This window comes from Leucopleurus acutus, assembly GCF_964270905.1.
Source record: "Leucopleurus acutus genome assembly, chromosome: 20".
NCBI lineage: Eukaryota > Metazoa > Chordata > Mammalia > Artiodactyla > Delphinidae > Leucopleurus > Leucopleurus acutus.
The window spans coordinates 52,845,576-52,860,429 of record NC_139162.1 but is presented as its reverse complement, the minus strand read 5'-3'; the positions used below and the strand labels follow the sequence as shown (position 1 = coordinate 52,860,429).

At 47.4% G+C, this 14,854-nt stretch overlaps 1 protein-coding gene across 4 annotated transcripts in view; it reads right to left on the bottom strand.

Moving 5' to 3' along the window:
- The window catches only part of MYH14 (myosin heavy chain 14), a 91,204-nt gene that overhangs the window by 15,282 nt on the left and 61,068 nt on the right, over positions 1 to 14,854 (bottom strand). For all 4 annotated transcript variants that reach the window (XM_082863466.1, XM_082863464.1, XM_082863465.1 and 1 more), the window contains 6 exons: positions 14,337 to 14,543; positions 9,867 to 9,971; positions 9,622 to 9,774; positions 8,143 to 8,391; positions 3,517 to 3,729; positions 997 to 1,209 (listed from right to left, as the gene is read on the bottom strand). In XM_082863466.1, coding sequence (XP_082719592.1) covers positions 997 to 1,209; positions 3,517 to 3,729; positions 8,143 to 8,391; positions 9,622 to 9,774; positions 9,867 to 9,971; positions 14,337 to 14,543 — 1,140 coding nt within the window. The remainder of the gene's footprint in view (positions 1 to 996; positions 1,210 to 3,516; positions 3,730 to 8,142; positions 8,392 to 9,621; positions 9,775 to 9,866; positions 9,972 to 14,336; positions 14,544 to 14,854) is intronic.

Genomic DNA, 14,854 nt, shown 5'->3' with positions numbered 1-14,854 from the left:
GCCCCAGCTCAGGCCTCACCCTCCCCGCTTGCCCCAGCTTCCTCTCTGCTCCCATCTTTCCCCCGCCAGCCCATTCCCGATGGCTCCAGAAGGGTCCTTCCACAATCAGAGCTGACACTGCCCCTCCCCTGCTCATGGCCCTCCTGCGGCTCCCCAGTGCCCCCAGGACTAAGTTTTGGATGAGCCCATGGCTGGATCAGTGGAGCCAGGCGAGATCAAAAAAACACCCAGAGACACCCTCAACCCCCCGCCTTGGATCACGTCTTCATCTCTCTCAGGGCCTCCCAGCTCCAGTCTTCCCCGCTCCAGTCTGCTGCCCACATGGCCCCAGAGGGGTCTGACACTCAGAGCTGACCCGCCCCTCCCAGGCTCAGCACACATCACCTAGCGGAGAACCTTGCCCACTGCAGACCACAGGAAATTCCTCCACTGAATGAATACTGAATGAATGAATGGTGCAGAGACAGAGAGAAAGAGATGGAATGAATGAGGAAGCAGGTGAAGGAGTAAATGAATATGGGAGGAAGGTCGTGGATGAAGTGGGGTGCAGATGAGCTGGTCAATGAATGAGTAGATGCGTGCCTGGGTAGGTTGTGGGTGTGGAGGGCTAGATAGTGGAGTGACTGGGCTGGGGACAGGAGGTTGATTGGAAGCGGGTGTTGGGTGCATGGAGGGGAAGTCAGATGCAGAGTTGGTTATGTAGAAGTGCTGGTTGCTGGGGAGGCTGTATATGGGCGGCCGGGTGGCTCAGTAGATGGGGTGGTAGCTGGGTGGAGGGTTTTGGCGGATGGAGGGTGTCTGAATGGGTCAACAGGATGTGCGTGTGGGCTCATGGGTCATGATGGGTGAGTGGGTTGGGAAACAGGAGGCTGGCTGGCTAGCAGGAGGGACTTGGGTAGAAACACGGAGTAGAAGGTGGGTGGGTGAGACTTCCGGCCTCCCTTGCTGCCTGTAAGCACCAGGGCATCCCTCGCTGGACGGGCGCCCTGCCTGTACCTGCTTGGCCAGCTGCCGCCGCCTCTCCTCACCAGCCTCGTCTCGGCCCTGCAGGTCCCGCTCGTGCTGCGCCTTGAGGGCCTGCACGGTCACTTCCAGGCGCAGCTTGGCATCCTCCGCCGCCGTCAGCTCATCCTCCAGCTCCGTCACTTGTGTCCGCAGGTCGTTGGCTGCCTGTTCGGCCACCCGGCGGGCTCGCTCCAGCTCGTGTACCTGGAGGGGAGGGAGAGTTAGCACTGGGGCACCTGGGGCACCGAGGAATGGGGACGCCAGGACCCGAGGTCTATCCTAGGCTACAGGGGAGGGAAGCTTGGACAGACGAGGGGGAGGCAGCAAGTTGACGTGCCCATCCTAGTTCGCTCATTCATTCACTCGTTCAACATTTCCTGAGCACCTACTTACTGTGTGTCTCATTCTGGATCATCCTAGAACATATTTTATTAATAACCTATGCACCGTAAGTCTATTATCGGAAGCTCCTGAGAATCCAATTCCAGTGTTTGTGAGGTCGGCTGACTCTCACTCATGGTGGATTATTTCCTCGTAGGTGTTGTGATCTTTTTTTTTTTTTTTTTTTTGGCCAGGACCTGCGCAGCTTGTGTGATCTTAGTTCCCCGACTGGGTATTGAACCGGGGCCCTGACAGTGAAAGCTCAGAGTCCTAACCACTGGACGCCCAGGGAATTCCTGGTCTTGTGATTGGTTTGTGAGCTCACTTCGTTGTGGCTTCACCTTCAGGAATCGCGTGTGGAAATGTGTTGAAGGCACGTAGCTCCAGAGTTAGCAGTGTTGGTTCCTGCCAGACTCCCCGGGATATTACCAACCCACTAGCGACTACTATTTTTTTCTCAGCGTGGGGCTTTCCAGACCTTTCAGGGAGGTGTAAATGAAAACCCCAAAGACCCTGTGAAAGCAGACCTGGGCTTATGAATTCTCAAAGACACCCCTCCACGGCCTCTCCTTAATTGTCACCTCCTCAGAGAGGCATCCCCTGGCCTGTCAGGGCCTCCCTGTTACCCATGCTCCTGGCACTGAGTCGCTCTCTGACTCAGCCCTAGTCACAGTGGTCCTTTACTATGTGCTTATGTGTCTTTTTGGGCAACACCCCCTCCCACATTGGCCTGTGCGCTCCACAGGGCAGGGACTATATCTGCTTATCACCCCTGCCTAATTACCCTCATGAAAATGCTGGTCAGTGACAGTATCTACTTTCAGTGCTTAGAAGGGTCCAACTGGTCCCCCTTTTATTTGGCACCTGCCAATCAACTTGGTTGACTTGAAGGACTCAAACTTCTCCCATCAACATCCTACTTCCCACCAAGGCCTTTGGAGTCACTATATATAACTTAACACTTTTCCCAAAGGACAGGCCTTAGCAGTTTGAGCATGAGTTGGATTATCCTTGGGGCTGCAGGCCAAGGGTGTGTCATGGGGATGGAGGTTCTTTCCAGGCCTGGCTGAAAGCTCCATTGGATTAATGCCAGAGCATGCGGAGAAAATAAAGCCCTCGGCCATTGCACCCCCGGCAATAAGGAAGGATGCTGGGACTGTGTCTGCCCAGGGACCCAACTAAACACGCCTTCCGTGAGTGCCTCCCGTCATTAGCCAGGGTGGCTTGTGGCCCTGGGCCTGTTCTGCTACATGCTCCACAAATATATTTATTGCGCACATGAAAAAAGGATGGTGTGGAGGGTGTCTCAGACCTTTCAGAAGCCTGGGAGGCTGGGATACTGGCTGGGCGAGGGGGGATGGGGAACTGGCCTGGGAGACCCCCGCACAGGCCCTGGAGGGATGTATGAGTTGGGGGAAGATAGAGACCTGGTAGGGGAGCCTGTGTGTGCTCAGTGGAGTTGGGGGGTGGCAAGGCGGGGTGTCTTCACAGTGTGTGTGTGGGGGGGGGAGGGGGTATATGTGTGGTGTGTGTGTGGTATGTATGTATGCGATGTGTATAATGTGCGTGTGGTGTGTGTATGTGCATATATGTGTGTGTTGTGTGTTGTGCGTGCACATCCGCATGTTTGTGGAGTGAGTCTCAGGCTGTATGTTGTGGTACATTTTCTTCATTTTCTTTTTTCTTTCTCTCTGAGTCACATACACACAGATGAGTGGTTCTCATGCTCTGTGTGTACACATGAGCAAGCGTGCTTAATGGAAGATTCGCCTCACATTCCATGAACACACAGGTGAATACGTATGTTCTGTAAGCAGCTCTCATGTTCAGTGTGTGAACATATATGTTTGCTGGAAGATTCTCCTCCTGTTCTGTGCCCGTGAACATGCACGGTGACGACTGGCTCTCCTTACTTTCTGTGTGTGTTGTGTGCACGCGTCTGCTTGGCAGAAGATTCTCCTCCCGTTCTGCGCGTGTGCATGAACACGTACGTCTGGTACGTGAACGTGGGGCTTTGACGCTGGTTCCCTTCACCCTGCGTGTGGGAGAGCACACACGTGTGTATGTGCGCCCCAGCGTCACGGGTGCTTGTGTTGCCACGTGTGTGTCCCCGGACGGGGGGCTGCTCACGCTCTTGCCGACGTCATCCTTGCTGCTGAGCAGCGCCTCCAGCTCGGCCCGCAGTGCCCGGTTCTGCCGCTCCAGCTCCTCCCGCGCCTCCTGCTCCTCCTCCAGCGCCCGCGTCAGTGACAGCGCCCGGGCCTCACGCTCCCGGCCCTCCGCCTCGACCCGCTCGCGCTCCTCCACCGCCCGAAGGACGGCTGCCTTCTCCTCCGCCAGGAGCTTCCGGGGTGAGGGAGATGGGGTGGGGGAGACAGGTTAGCTGAAAGGAATGTACAGGGGGATGGGGAAGACAGGGCAGCCAAGGGCAGAGACAGACAGACAGACAGACAGAGGCAGAGACACAAGAGGGAGGTAGAGGGATTAAAGTCGCAACCATGTCCCAAAGCAGCCCAACTCTTCAGTGGACCACACGGTTGGTGGGAATGTAAACTGGTGCAGCCACTATGGAGAACAGTATGGAGGGTCCTTAAAAAACTACAAACAGAGTCACCATATGATCCTGCAATCCCACTCCTGGGCACATATCCAGAGAAAACTACTATATGAAAAGATCCATGCAACCCTATGTTCATAGCAGCACTGTTCACAACAGCTGAGACATGGAAGCAACATAATGTCCATTGACAGATGAATGGATAAAGAAGAGGTGGTACATATATGCAATGGAATATTACTCAGCCACAAAAAAGAATGAAATAATGCCACCGGCAGCAACATGGATGGACCTAGAGATGATCACACTAAGTGAAACAAGTCAGACAAAGACAAATATCATATGATATTGTTTATATGTGGAATCTAAAAAAATGATACAAATGAACTTATTTACAAAACAGAAGCAGATCCACAGACATAGAAAACAAACTTACAGTTACTAAAGGGGAAAAGGGGGGAGGGATAAATTTGGAATTTGGGATTAACAGATACATGCTATTATGTATAAAATAGTTAACCAACAAGGACCTACTGTACAGCACAGGGAACTATACTCAATATCTTGTAATAACCTAAATGGAAAATTCTCTGAAAAACAATGTGTATATGTGCCTGTATATATATATATATATATATATATATATATATATATATATATATATACACACACACACACACACACACACACACACACACACATATACATATATATGTACACACACACATATATCTGAATCACTTTGCTGTACACCTGAAACTAACACAACATTGTAAATCAACTATACCTCAATTTTTAAAAGTTAAAGGAAATTTTGAGTTGAAAAAAAAACCCTCTTAAATGGGTCGACTGATCAGCCCCTCATTCTAGATAAACAACTGAGGAAATGGTGTTCCTTTCTTCCTCTTGGGGTAATGGCAGGAAAAAAATACATAAATTTTTAAAATGTACTTCAACCTTCACTGTTTTTTAAGACACAGCAATTGACGATGAAACCTACACGACATGCAAAAAAGGAAGAGAATGGGACTCACAGTCAAGAGAAAAATCAGTCCATGGAAACAGACCCACAGATGACCTAGATACTGGGATTATCACACAAGCACTTTGACTGTGTTAAGTAAGTTTCAGGACAAGATGGATACAATGGGTGAAGAGGCAGGGTTATTGCAGGAGGGATTTGAAACTGTAACACAGAACCAAAGAAAAATGCCAGAACTTCAAAATACAATATCTGAAATAAAAAGGTCACTGGATGAAATTGAGAGCAGAATGGACACACATCAGAAGAATCAGTAAACTTGAAAACAGGTCAATAGAGATGATCTAACAGAGCAAAGAAAAAATATTGTAAAAAAAAAATTAGCAGAGCTTTAATAACCTGTGAGACAGTATCAAGCAATCAAACAGACATGTATTTGGAGTCCCAGAGGAAAGGTTAAAAAAAAAAAGGAGAGGAAGAAGTAAAATGGTCTTTAATCACAGAAAACATAATCGTAGAAAATCCAACGGAACCTATAAAACACCTACTAGCACCAAAATGTGAGTTTAGCTAGATCGTAGGATACAAGATCAATAAACAAAATTGATTACACTTCCATATTCTAGCAATCAGAAATTAAATAAAAATAGTATTTAAAATAGCATCAAAAATGAAATACGTGGAAATAAACTGGACAAAGATGTGAAAGATGGGCACTGAAAAGTATAAAACATTTCTGAGATTAAATTAAAGAAGATCTAAATAAATGGATATATATATCATGTTCCTGGGCCAGAAAACTCAATATCATGAAGACATCAATTTTTCCCAAACTGATCTATAGATTCAAAACAATCTCGAACCAAGGAGATTTTTTTTTTGCTGTAGAAATTGACAAATTGATTGTAAACTACTGAATACACATGGGAATGCAAAGGACCAAGAAGAGGTAAAATAACTTCGAAAAAGAAGAAAAAATTGCAGAACTAATGCTATCTGATTTTCACTATCTGTGCAAAGCAAGTCAGTGGAGAGAGTCTTTTCAACAAATAGTGTTTGAACAACTGGATATCCAGATACATATAAAATTAACTTGGAGCTATGATAGCACCATATATAAAAATTAACTCAAAATGGATCATAGAAAATTAAAAGAAAAATGGATCATAGACCTAAAGGTAAAACCTATAACTAGACAACTTTTAGAAAAAAACTCATAGAAGGAAACCATTGTGACCCTAAGTTAGACAAAGATTTCTCAGACACAAAACCAAAAGCATAATCCACAGAATAAAAAATTAAAACATTGGACAAAACAAAAACTTCTGCTCTTTGAAAGTCTCTACGAAGAGAATGAAAAGACAAGCCACAGACTGGATGAAAATATTTGCCAAGCAATATATCTGATAAAGAACTCATATTCAGAATATATAAAGAACTTTCGAAATTCAATGATAAGAAAAGAAACAATCCTTTTTTTTAAAAAAGAAAAAAGGCAAAAGATTTGAACAGGGACTTCACCAAAGAATAGGTATGGATGGTAAATAAGCACATAAAAAGATGCTCAACATCGTTTATTAGGGAAATGTGAAGTAAAACCACTACATCTATTGGAAAGGTTAAAGTTTTATTCATGACAGTCAAAAACTAGAAACAGCAACTCAAATGTTCATCAACAGTATAGTACTTTTCAAAATGTGGTCTATAAAGGAATAATAATCAGCAGTTAAAAAAAAGAGGAATGAATTATTGATGCATGCAAAAACATGGATGAGGGACTTCCCTGGTGGCACAGTGGTTAAGAACCCGCCTGCCAATGCAGGGGACATGGATTCAAGCCCTGGTCCAGGAAGATCCCACATGACGTGGAGCAATTAAGCCCGTGTGCCACAACTACTGAGCCTGTGCTCTAGAGCCCATGAGCCACAGCTACTGAACCCACGTGCCACAACTACTGAAGCCCACGCGCCTAGAGCCCGTGCTCCACAACAAGAGAAACCACTGCACCGCAACAAAGAGTAGCCCCCGCTCGCCGCAACTAGAGAAAGCCCACGTGCAGCAATGAACAAACACAGCCAAAAATAATAAATAAATAAAATAAATAAATTTATTTAAAAAATGGATGAATCTCAAAGTAATTTTTCCAAGTGAAAGAAGCCAGTCAAAAATGAGATTTATATAAAAATAATTTATATAGAACTCTAGGAGATACAAAAAATTTTTAAAAAACATTTAAAAAATGTTTGATCTATGGAATGATATTAAGCAGTCAAACACACATGTATCTGAAATCTGAGAAGAAGAGGAAAGAGAGAGAATAGGGCAGAAAAATATTTGAAGAAATAATGGCTGAAGATTTCCACATCTGATCAAAAACACCACCCCAAAGATATAGGAAGCTTGGCAAAGATAAATACAAAACCCCACAGCTGGATATCATAGTCAAACTGCTAAAAACCAAAGAGAAAGAGAAAAAATTTAAACCAGCCAGAAAACCACATCACACTACCTGCAGGGAAACAATGCTTTGAGTGACCACTAACTCTTCATCTGAAACAATGGAGGCCACAGATCATGGAATGATCTCTTTGAAGTGTGGAAAGAATAAAACCGTTTACCTGGAATTCAACAGTCAGTGAAAATACCTTTCAAAAGTGAAGGCAAAATAAGGACTCTCACATTTTGCAGATGAAGAAATTGAGGCACAGAGAGGTCGGGCAATTTGCCCAAGCCACACAGCCAGAAAGGGGCTCAGCTGAGATTTGAACCTCAGGGTTGCCTGATCTTAATGCTCTGGGGTTCTGAGAACTTTATTCCATCCTCAGATTGCCAGCTGCTTAACATTATCCCCATCTCCTAGATGGGCAAACTGAGGCTGAAATGGGACAAGCAGTTTGACTGAGGTCCACAGGAGTCAGCAGGAGAAGCAAGGTGTGTTATTTCATTTCATCTTCCTACTACCTTCTGGTGTACCTTCAGGACTCTTTTGGGAGTAAAAGTGGGTACCACCAGTAATTATTTTGGGGCAAGAGACATAAGCCAGGATGGATGGGTGTCCTATTTTACAGAGGCTCAGAGGGAAGAGGCATCTGGCCCTAAGGTCCTCCCAAGTTCACAGCTGAGCTGTGACATCACATGTTACTGATTGCTCACAATGACCATGGGCAGCGTGGATCAGCATCCCGATTTCCCAGCTGGGTAACCCGAGGTGCCTCACCTGGTCGAACTTGCGCTGCTTCTTCTCCAGCGCGCTCACAAGCTGCCGCTGCTGTTCCAGGTCCACCGTGGCATCGTCCAGCTCTTGCTGCAGCCGCCGGCGGCCCCGCTCCAGCCTCTCCACCACTTCTGTCTTTTCTGCCAGGCGCTGGGTCAGGGCCTCAACCTCTCGGGTGGCCCGGCGCCGTGCCTCCTCCCCTGCCTCCAGTGCCCCCGCCTCTTCTTCCTGGCGCCGCCGCCACTCTGAGAGCTGGGGTGGGGGAGGAGAGAGACGGAGGGTGTCACTCATGGCTGCGATCCAGGTGTGAGTTGGTGGGGCCCCATTTCCCAGATGAGGAGACTGAGGCCTGAAGGGGGAAATAATTCACTTCATTGGGCACTTCTGCCTCATGAGTAGGGATGAGGTTGTGAGTTCTATGAGCCCCAGCTCCTCCAGGAGATTAAAATGGTTCCCACCAGGGCCCAGAAGATGGATCAGACCTGGGCTCTGTCCTGGGGAACCCCCAGTCTGGTGGGGGAGACTGAACATCACAGCCAGGGTGATGGAGGCTAAGGTAAAAGAAATATGAGACCCATGGGAGTCCACAGGAGGGGTTCAAAAATCTATTTAGAACATTCAAGAGAGAATTCCTGGAGGAGGGGGCATTTGTGATGGATCTTGAAGTATGCATAGGAGTTTTCCAGTTAAAGAAGGATATTTGCAAGCATACATTCATCACTCATTCATTCAACAGGCATTTCTCAAAGTCTCCTATATGTCAGGCTCTATGTTGGCCTATGCTGGGGATCCAGAGCTAACTCTGATGGGGTCCCACTTTCAAGGTGCTCCCAGTCTGATGGGGGGACTCATGGGCAAAGACAGTTCCAGCCAGGGTGACTGGAGTGGGGACAAAGGAGAAAGAAGGGTTGTGGGAGCCCAGAGCCGAATGGTCAGGGTTTTCCCAGAACAGGAGAGGCTGATGCTAAGTCCTGAAAAATGAAAAGGGTGCTCCCAAGAGAAGTGAAAAAAGAGATGAGAGATGAATACAGCTAAACATGAAGGAAGGCCCAGAGAGTGCAGGGCCTCTGACACCCAGCTGAGAGGCATGGGTTTTGTCTGGGGGGAGCTGGGGAGCCATGGGAGGTCTGTGAGCTAGGGAAGGGCAGGGTCAACTCAGGGTGTAGAAAGACCATGTGAAGTATGAGCTGGAAGGGGAGAGACTAGGGGCAGGGAGGTTTGAAGGGGGGCTGAGATAAGGATCCAGGTGGCTGGGGCTGTGGGGACAGAGAGTAGGGAATGAAACAGAGAGTTGGGGACAGGAGGGATGGGGGTCTGCACCTACAGGCTCTGGGGCTGAGGGAGAGACAGAGGCGGGTATGGCTTGAAGGGGTCTGGCCTATGATATGCTGGGCAACGGGGCCACCCCGGAGCAGGGGAACCCAGGATGAACAGGTTGGGAGACTGGGCATCCCTTTGAGATCTCCCTGCGGGGCTGTTCACCTGGGCCTGCGCAGCCTGCAGCTCACGGCCCGCCCGCTCCCTGGCAGCTGCCTCCTCATCCAGCTGCTCCCGCAGCCCTGCCGCCTCCGCCTCCAGGGCTCGGGCCCGGGACCCCAGGGTCAGCTTCGCTCTGGTCTCCTCCTGCAGCAGCTCCTGAAGATGGATGGGAGAATGGATGTTACGTGTGGGCAGGAGCGTGGGGAGGCCTGGGGGGAGCCCGGCGGTGAGAGGTGGGCTGGGATCACCTGGGCGTCGTGGAGCTGGGCCTCCATGCTGGTCAGCTCCTTGCTCAGCCTGATGGCTTTGGACTCGGCCTCGCTCAGTGCTCCAGACACAATCTCGAGTTCAGCCTGCAGGGAAGGGACATCTTCTGATGGCGGCTTCCAGCCAGCCAACCCCTCTGCTCCTCTGCCTCTAATCCCTACCACCATTGCTGGTGAGGATGCACCAGCATGGAAGGTGCAGCCGCCATGGAAACCAGTCTAGCAGCTCCTTAAAATGGCTCAATGCAGAGTTTCCATACAGCCCAGCAATTCCACTCCTAGGTGTGCACCCAGGAGAAATGAAAAGAAGTCTAGGCAAAAACTTGTACAGGGGTGTTCACGACAGCATTATTCGCAATTGCTGAAAAGCAGAAATAACCCAAATGTCCATCCACGGATGATTGGATAAACAAAATGTGGTCTATCCAGACAATGGAATATTATTTGGCCATGAAAAGGAATGAAGTACTGACACATGCTACAACATGGATGAACCTTGAAAACATTATGCTAAATGAAAGAAGCCAGACACAAAAGGACAAATATCGTATGATTCCATTTCTATGAAATGCCCAGAATAGGAAGTCTAGAGAGACAAAAGAAGGGGATTAGTGGTTGCCAGGGCAGGGGGTGGGACTGGGGGATGATGGCTGCACAGTACAGGATTTCTTTCTGGGCTGATGAAAATGTCCTAAAATTAGGTTACGGTGATGACTGTACAACTCTATGAATATACTAAAAATGACTGAATTGTACATTTTATTATTTTTTAAAATATTCATTTATTTATTTTGGCTGTGCTGGGTGTTAGTTGTGGCATGTGGGCTCTTAGTTGCGGCATGTGGGATCTAGTTCCCTGACCAGGGGTCAAACCCAGGCCGCCTGCATTGGGAGCACAGTCTTACCCACTGGACCACCAGGGAAGTCTCAAATTGTACATTTTAAATGGGTGAATTATACGGTATGTGAGTTATATTACAATAGAGCTGTTCCCCTGGCATGCAAATCACCACCACAATGATCCTGGGTGCAGCTCCTGGTCTCACGTTCCTTCGCTGTAGGAATCGGGCAGCAGCTTACCACTTTCTCCCCCCTGGACTGTTGCCTCCATAGGGTAGGACCTCATCTGCTTTGTTCCCTGCTGTGTCCTCAGGGCTCAAAACAGGGCCTGGCACACAGTAGGTGCTCAGAAAATGTTTGTTGGGTGAGTGCCTCCAGCACATGTGTGTTACCCTGAAACTTCTTCTCTCCCTTTTTGAGGTTCACTTAACAAACAAGGTTGGGTTCAAATTCTGGCTGGTAAGAAAATTTATCTGAAAACTTGGAAATAAGAAAAGGCAGCGGTCAGGCATCCTTTAGAAAGGACAGGACTGGGACTTCCCTGGTGGCGCAGTGGTTAACACCTGCCAACGCAGGGGACATGGGTTCGAGCCCTGGTCCGGGAAGATCCCACATGCCGCAGAGCAACTAAGCCCGTGCACTACAACTACTGAGCCTGTGCTCTAGAGCCCGCGAGCCACAACTACTGAGCCCGCGTGCCACAACTACTGAAGCCTGCGCGCCTAGAGCTCATGCTTCGCAACAAGAGAAGCCACCGCAATGAGAAGCCCGCGCACCGCAACGAAGAGTAGCCCCCGCTCACAGCAACTAGAGAAAGCCTGCGTGCAGCAACGAAGACCCAACGCGGCCAAAAATCAATCAATCAATCAATCACTCTGTTGTACACTTGAAACTAACACGTTGTAAATCAACTACACTTCTATAAAGCTTACATTTGATTGCCCTTTGGGACGTGAACCGGTTTTGTCTCTGACTGCGCCATTCCGTTCTGGCATCCTCTCTTTTGCTGGCTACACACACACCAATTTGCTGTTGTCTCTCTCCTTGAACATCTTTGACATTCTGCTGGATCCCTCATTAATGCTTTTTTTTAATATTTATGTTTTTACTGAAGTATAATTGATTTACAATGTTGTGTTAGTTTCAGGGGTACAGCTAAGTGATTCAGTTATACATACATTATACACATATTCTTTTTCAGATTCTTTTCTCATATAGGTTATTACAAAATATTGAGTATAGTTCCCTGTGTTATACAGTAGATCCTTGTAGTTCATGTATTTTATATATATTAGTGTGTATATATTACTCCCAAATTCCTAATTTACCCCTCCCCTGCAACTTTCCCCTTTGGTAACCATAAGTTTGTTTTCTATGTCTGTGAGTCTGCTTCTGTTTTGCAAATAAGTTCATTTGTATCATTTTTTTAGATTCCACATATAAACGATATCATATGATATTTGTCTTTGTCTGACTTACTTCACTTAGTATGATAATCTCTAGGTCCATCCATGTTGCTGGAAATGGCATTATTTCATTCTTTTTTATGGTTCATTAATGCTTTAAATAAATCTTTGACATGGGCTTATTATGTCTTTGTATGACAGTCATGCTTTGAACTTCTGAAAATGATATTTTGAGCTGACCTTGGTACCTCCTGGCTGTGTGACCTGGGCAAGTGATTTCTATCTTTTAAAAAAAAAAATTATTTACTTATTTATTTGGCTGTGCCAGGTCTTAGTTATGGCACACAGGATCTTCGCTGTGGCATGAGGGATCTTTTAGTTGAGGAATGCATGCGGGATCTAGTTCCCTGACCAGGGATCAAACCCGGGCCCCCTGCATTGGGATCATGGAGTCTTAACCACTGGACCACCAGGGAAGTGCCTGATTCCTATCTTTTTGGTGCTCAGTTTTTCTCATCTGTGAAATGGGGATGATAACAGGACCTACCTCCCAGGGCTGCTTTGAAGAGTCAATGAAATAATGAACGTAAAGTGACTAGCTCAGTGCCTGGCATATACCTGTGCTCAATATATAGGTACACCTGACAATTTTTGAGAGCCTACTGAGAGCCCAGGAACTATTCTAAAAGCTTTCCAAGTTTAGGCTCACTGGATTCACACACCGACCCTATGAGGTAGATACTATTATTAGTCTAAGTTTACATAAAGGGAAGCCAAGGCACAGAGAGGTTAGGCAATTTGCCTAAGATCACACAGCTACAAGTGGTGGAACTGAGATTTTAGCCCAGGCAGAATGGCTCTAGAGCTGCCCTGTCCAATATGGTAGCCACTAGCCTTAGGTGGCTATTTAACTTTAAAGTAATTAAAATTAAATAAAATGAAAATCCAGCTCCTCAGTTGTACTCCTCACATGCCAGGTGGATAGTGCAGTTACAGAACATTTCCATCACTGAAGAAAGTTCTACTGACCAGTGCAACCTAGAACTCCTGCTATCAGCCACCAGACTCTACTCTTGGTGTCACTTTTATTTCTGTAATACATAAAGTGCTTAGGAGAATGAGCACTACATAGCTTAATTCCATGGGGGCAGCCCCTAGCTGTCCCCCCAAATCCCTTCTCCCCTGGTCCCACTGTGACAGGCTGTCAGGTAGGCCCATGGCTGCCAGCTAGAAACTTTATTTCCCAGTCTCCTTTGCAGCTAGCTGTGGTCATGTGATTATGTTATGGCCAATGGAATGCAAGCAAAGTGATATATGCAAATTCCATCCCATCCGCTTTTCCCCTTCCTAAGCTGGAGCACACAGGTGCCCACAATCCAGATTTAACTCTGAAGGTGAGGTCAATGCCCTCAGGGATAACGGAGTGACCTCAGGGAGCATAAGTGTCCCGCCAGCCTCCACTGCTTACTCTGAGCCTATTTCCTGAGACGGAAGACACATGTCTTTTATTCAAGCTGGTGAATTCTGGAGTCTCTTTGTTATATCGACTTACCTTTCACCTTAACTATACACTCTTTTAATCCTGAAATTGAAAACGGTAACAGTGTTTTCCCCACCTTGGGGTTGGGGAATTAAAAGTCGTTCTTACCCTGTTTCTGCTTCTTTGTATTCCCAGTAATAAACAGGTATTGGTCGCTTAGTTAAAAAACATAATAAAATTTTAAAAACCCACATTTTTTCTAACAGTCATAGTATGATATTGTCCTGACACAGGTCCAAGTATTCACGCTGGGTTTTTCTAATCAGACCATGGATTATTTAAGACCAGAAGATAAGAGGGTGGAGGGTGGGCGCTGTGGCAGGGTTAAGAGATACAGGATCAGTCATGCCTGGGTTCACGCTTTGGCTCTGAGGGACCCAAGACAATCAACTTCACCTCCCTGGGCCTCAGTTTCCTTGTGTGTAAAATGGGAACAATACTAGCACGTCCCTCAAAGAAGCATTAGGAGGAGCCTTTGGCAAAATACACAGGATGTTTGGTGCATAGGAATCACTCACCAAATACTAGCTATTAATGTGTGATTACATTGGAAAAGTTGGAAAGGACAGTAGGGTTGATGTGGACCAAACTGAAGTCCAGAGAGGGCAGGCACCTCACCCAAAGCCACACAGCAGAGACCACCCCCTACCTAGCCGCCCCACTCACCTGGGCTCGCTGCAGCTTCTCAGTAGCCTCTGCTCGTGCCCGCTCCCCATCGCCAGCCCGGCCCTGCACCTCCTGCAACTGTGACTCCAGGCGACGCCTCCGTTGCTCACCCTCCTGACGCGCGGTCTGCAGGTTGCTTAGCTCCGTCCGTAGCTCAGACACTTCAGCCTCCAGAGCCAACCGGGTCTTCTCCCATGTACCTTTGCTCTGGTGGGGGAGAGAGACAGCAATGATTTTATGATTCCCTTTCTCTACCAGACCAGGCACATGAACGCCCCAAGTCCTCTGTACTGTCTATTCCCTCTGGAACTCCTCACTGTTCCTTAAAGACCCAGGCACATTCCTGCCTCAGGGCCTTTGCACTGGCTGTTCCCTCTGCCTGGAACATGTTTCCCTGTGATGCCAGGATGGCTCACCCATCACCCCCCTCAGTTTTTTACTCAGATGTCATCTTTTCACTGAATCTCTCCAAGGCCTCTCTATTTCAAATCACAACACGCCCCCGCCTGGCCGTTAGC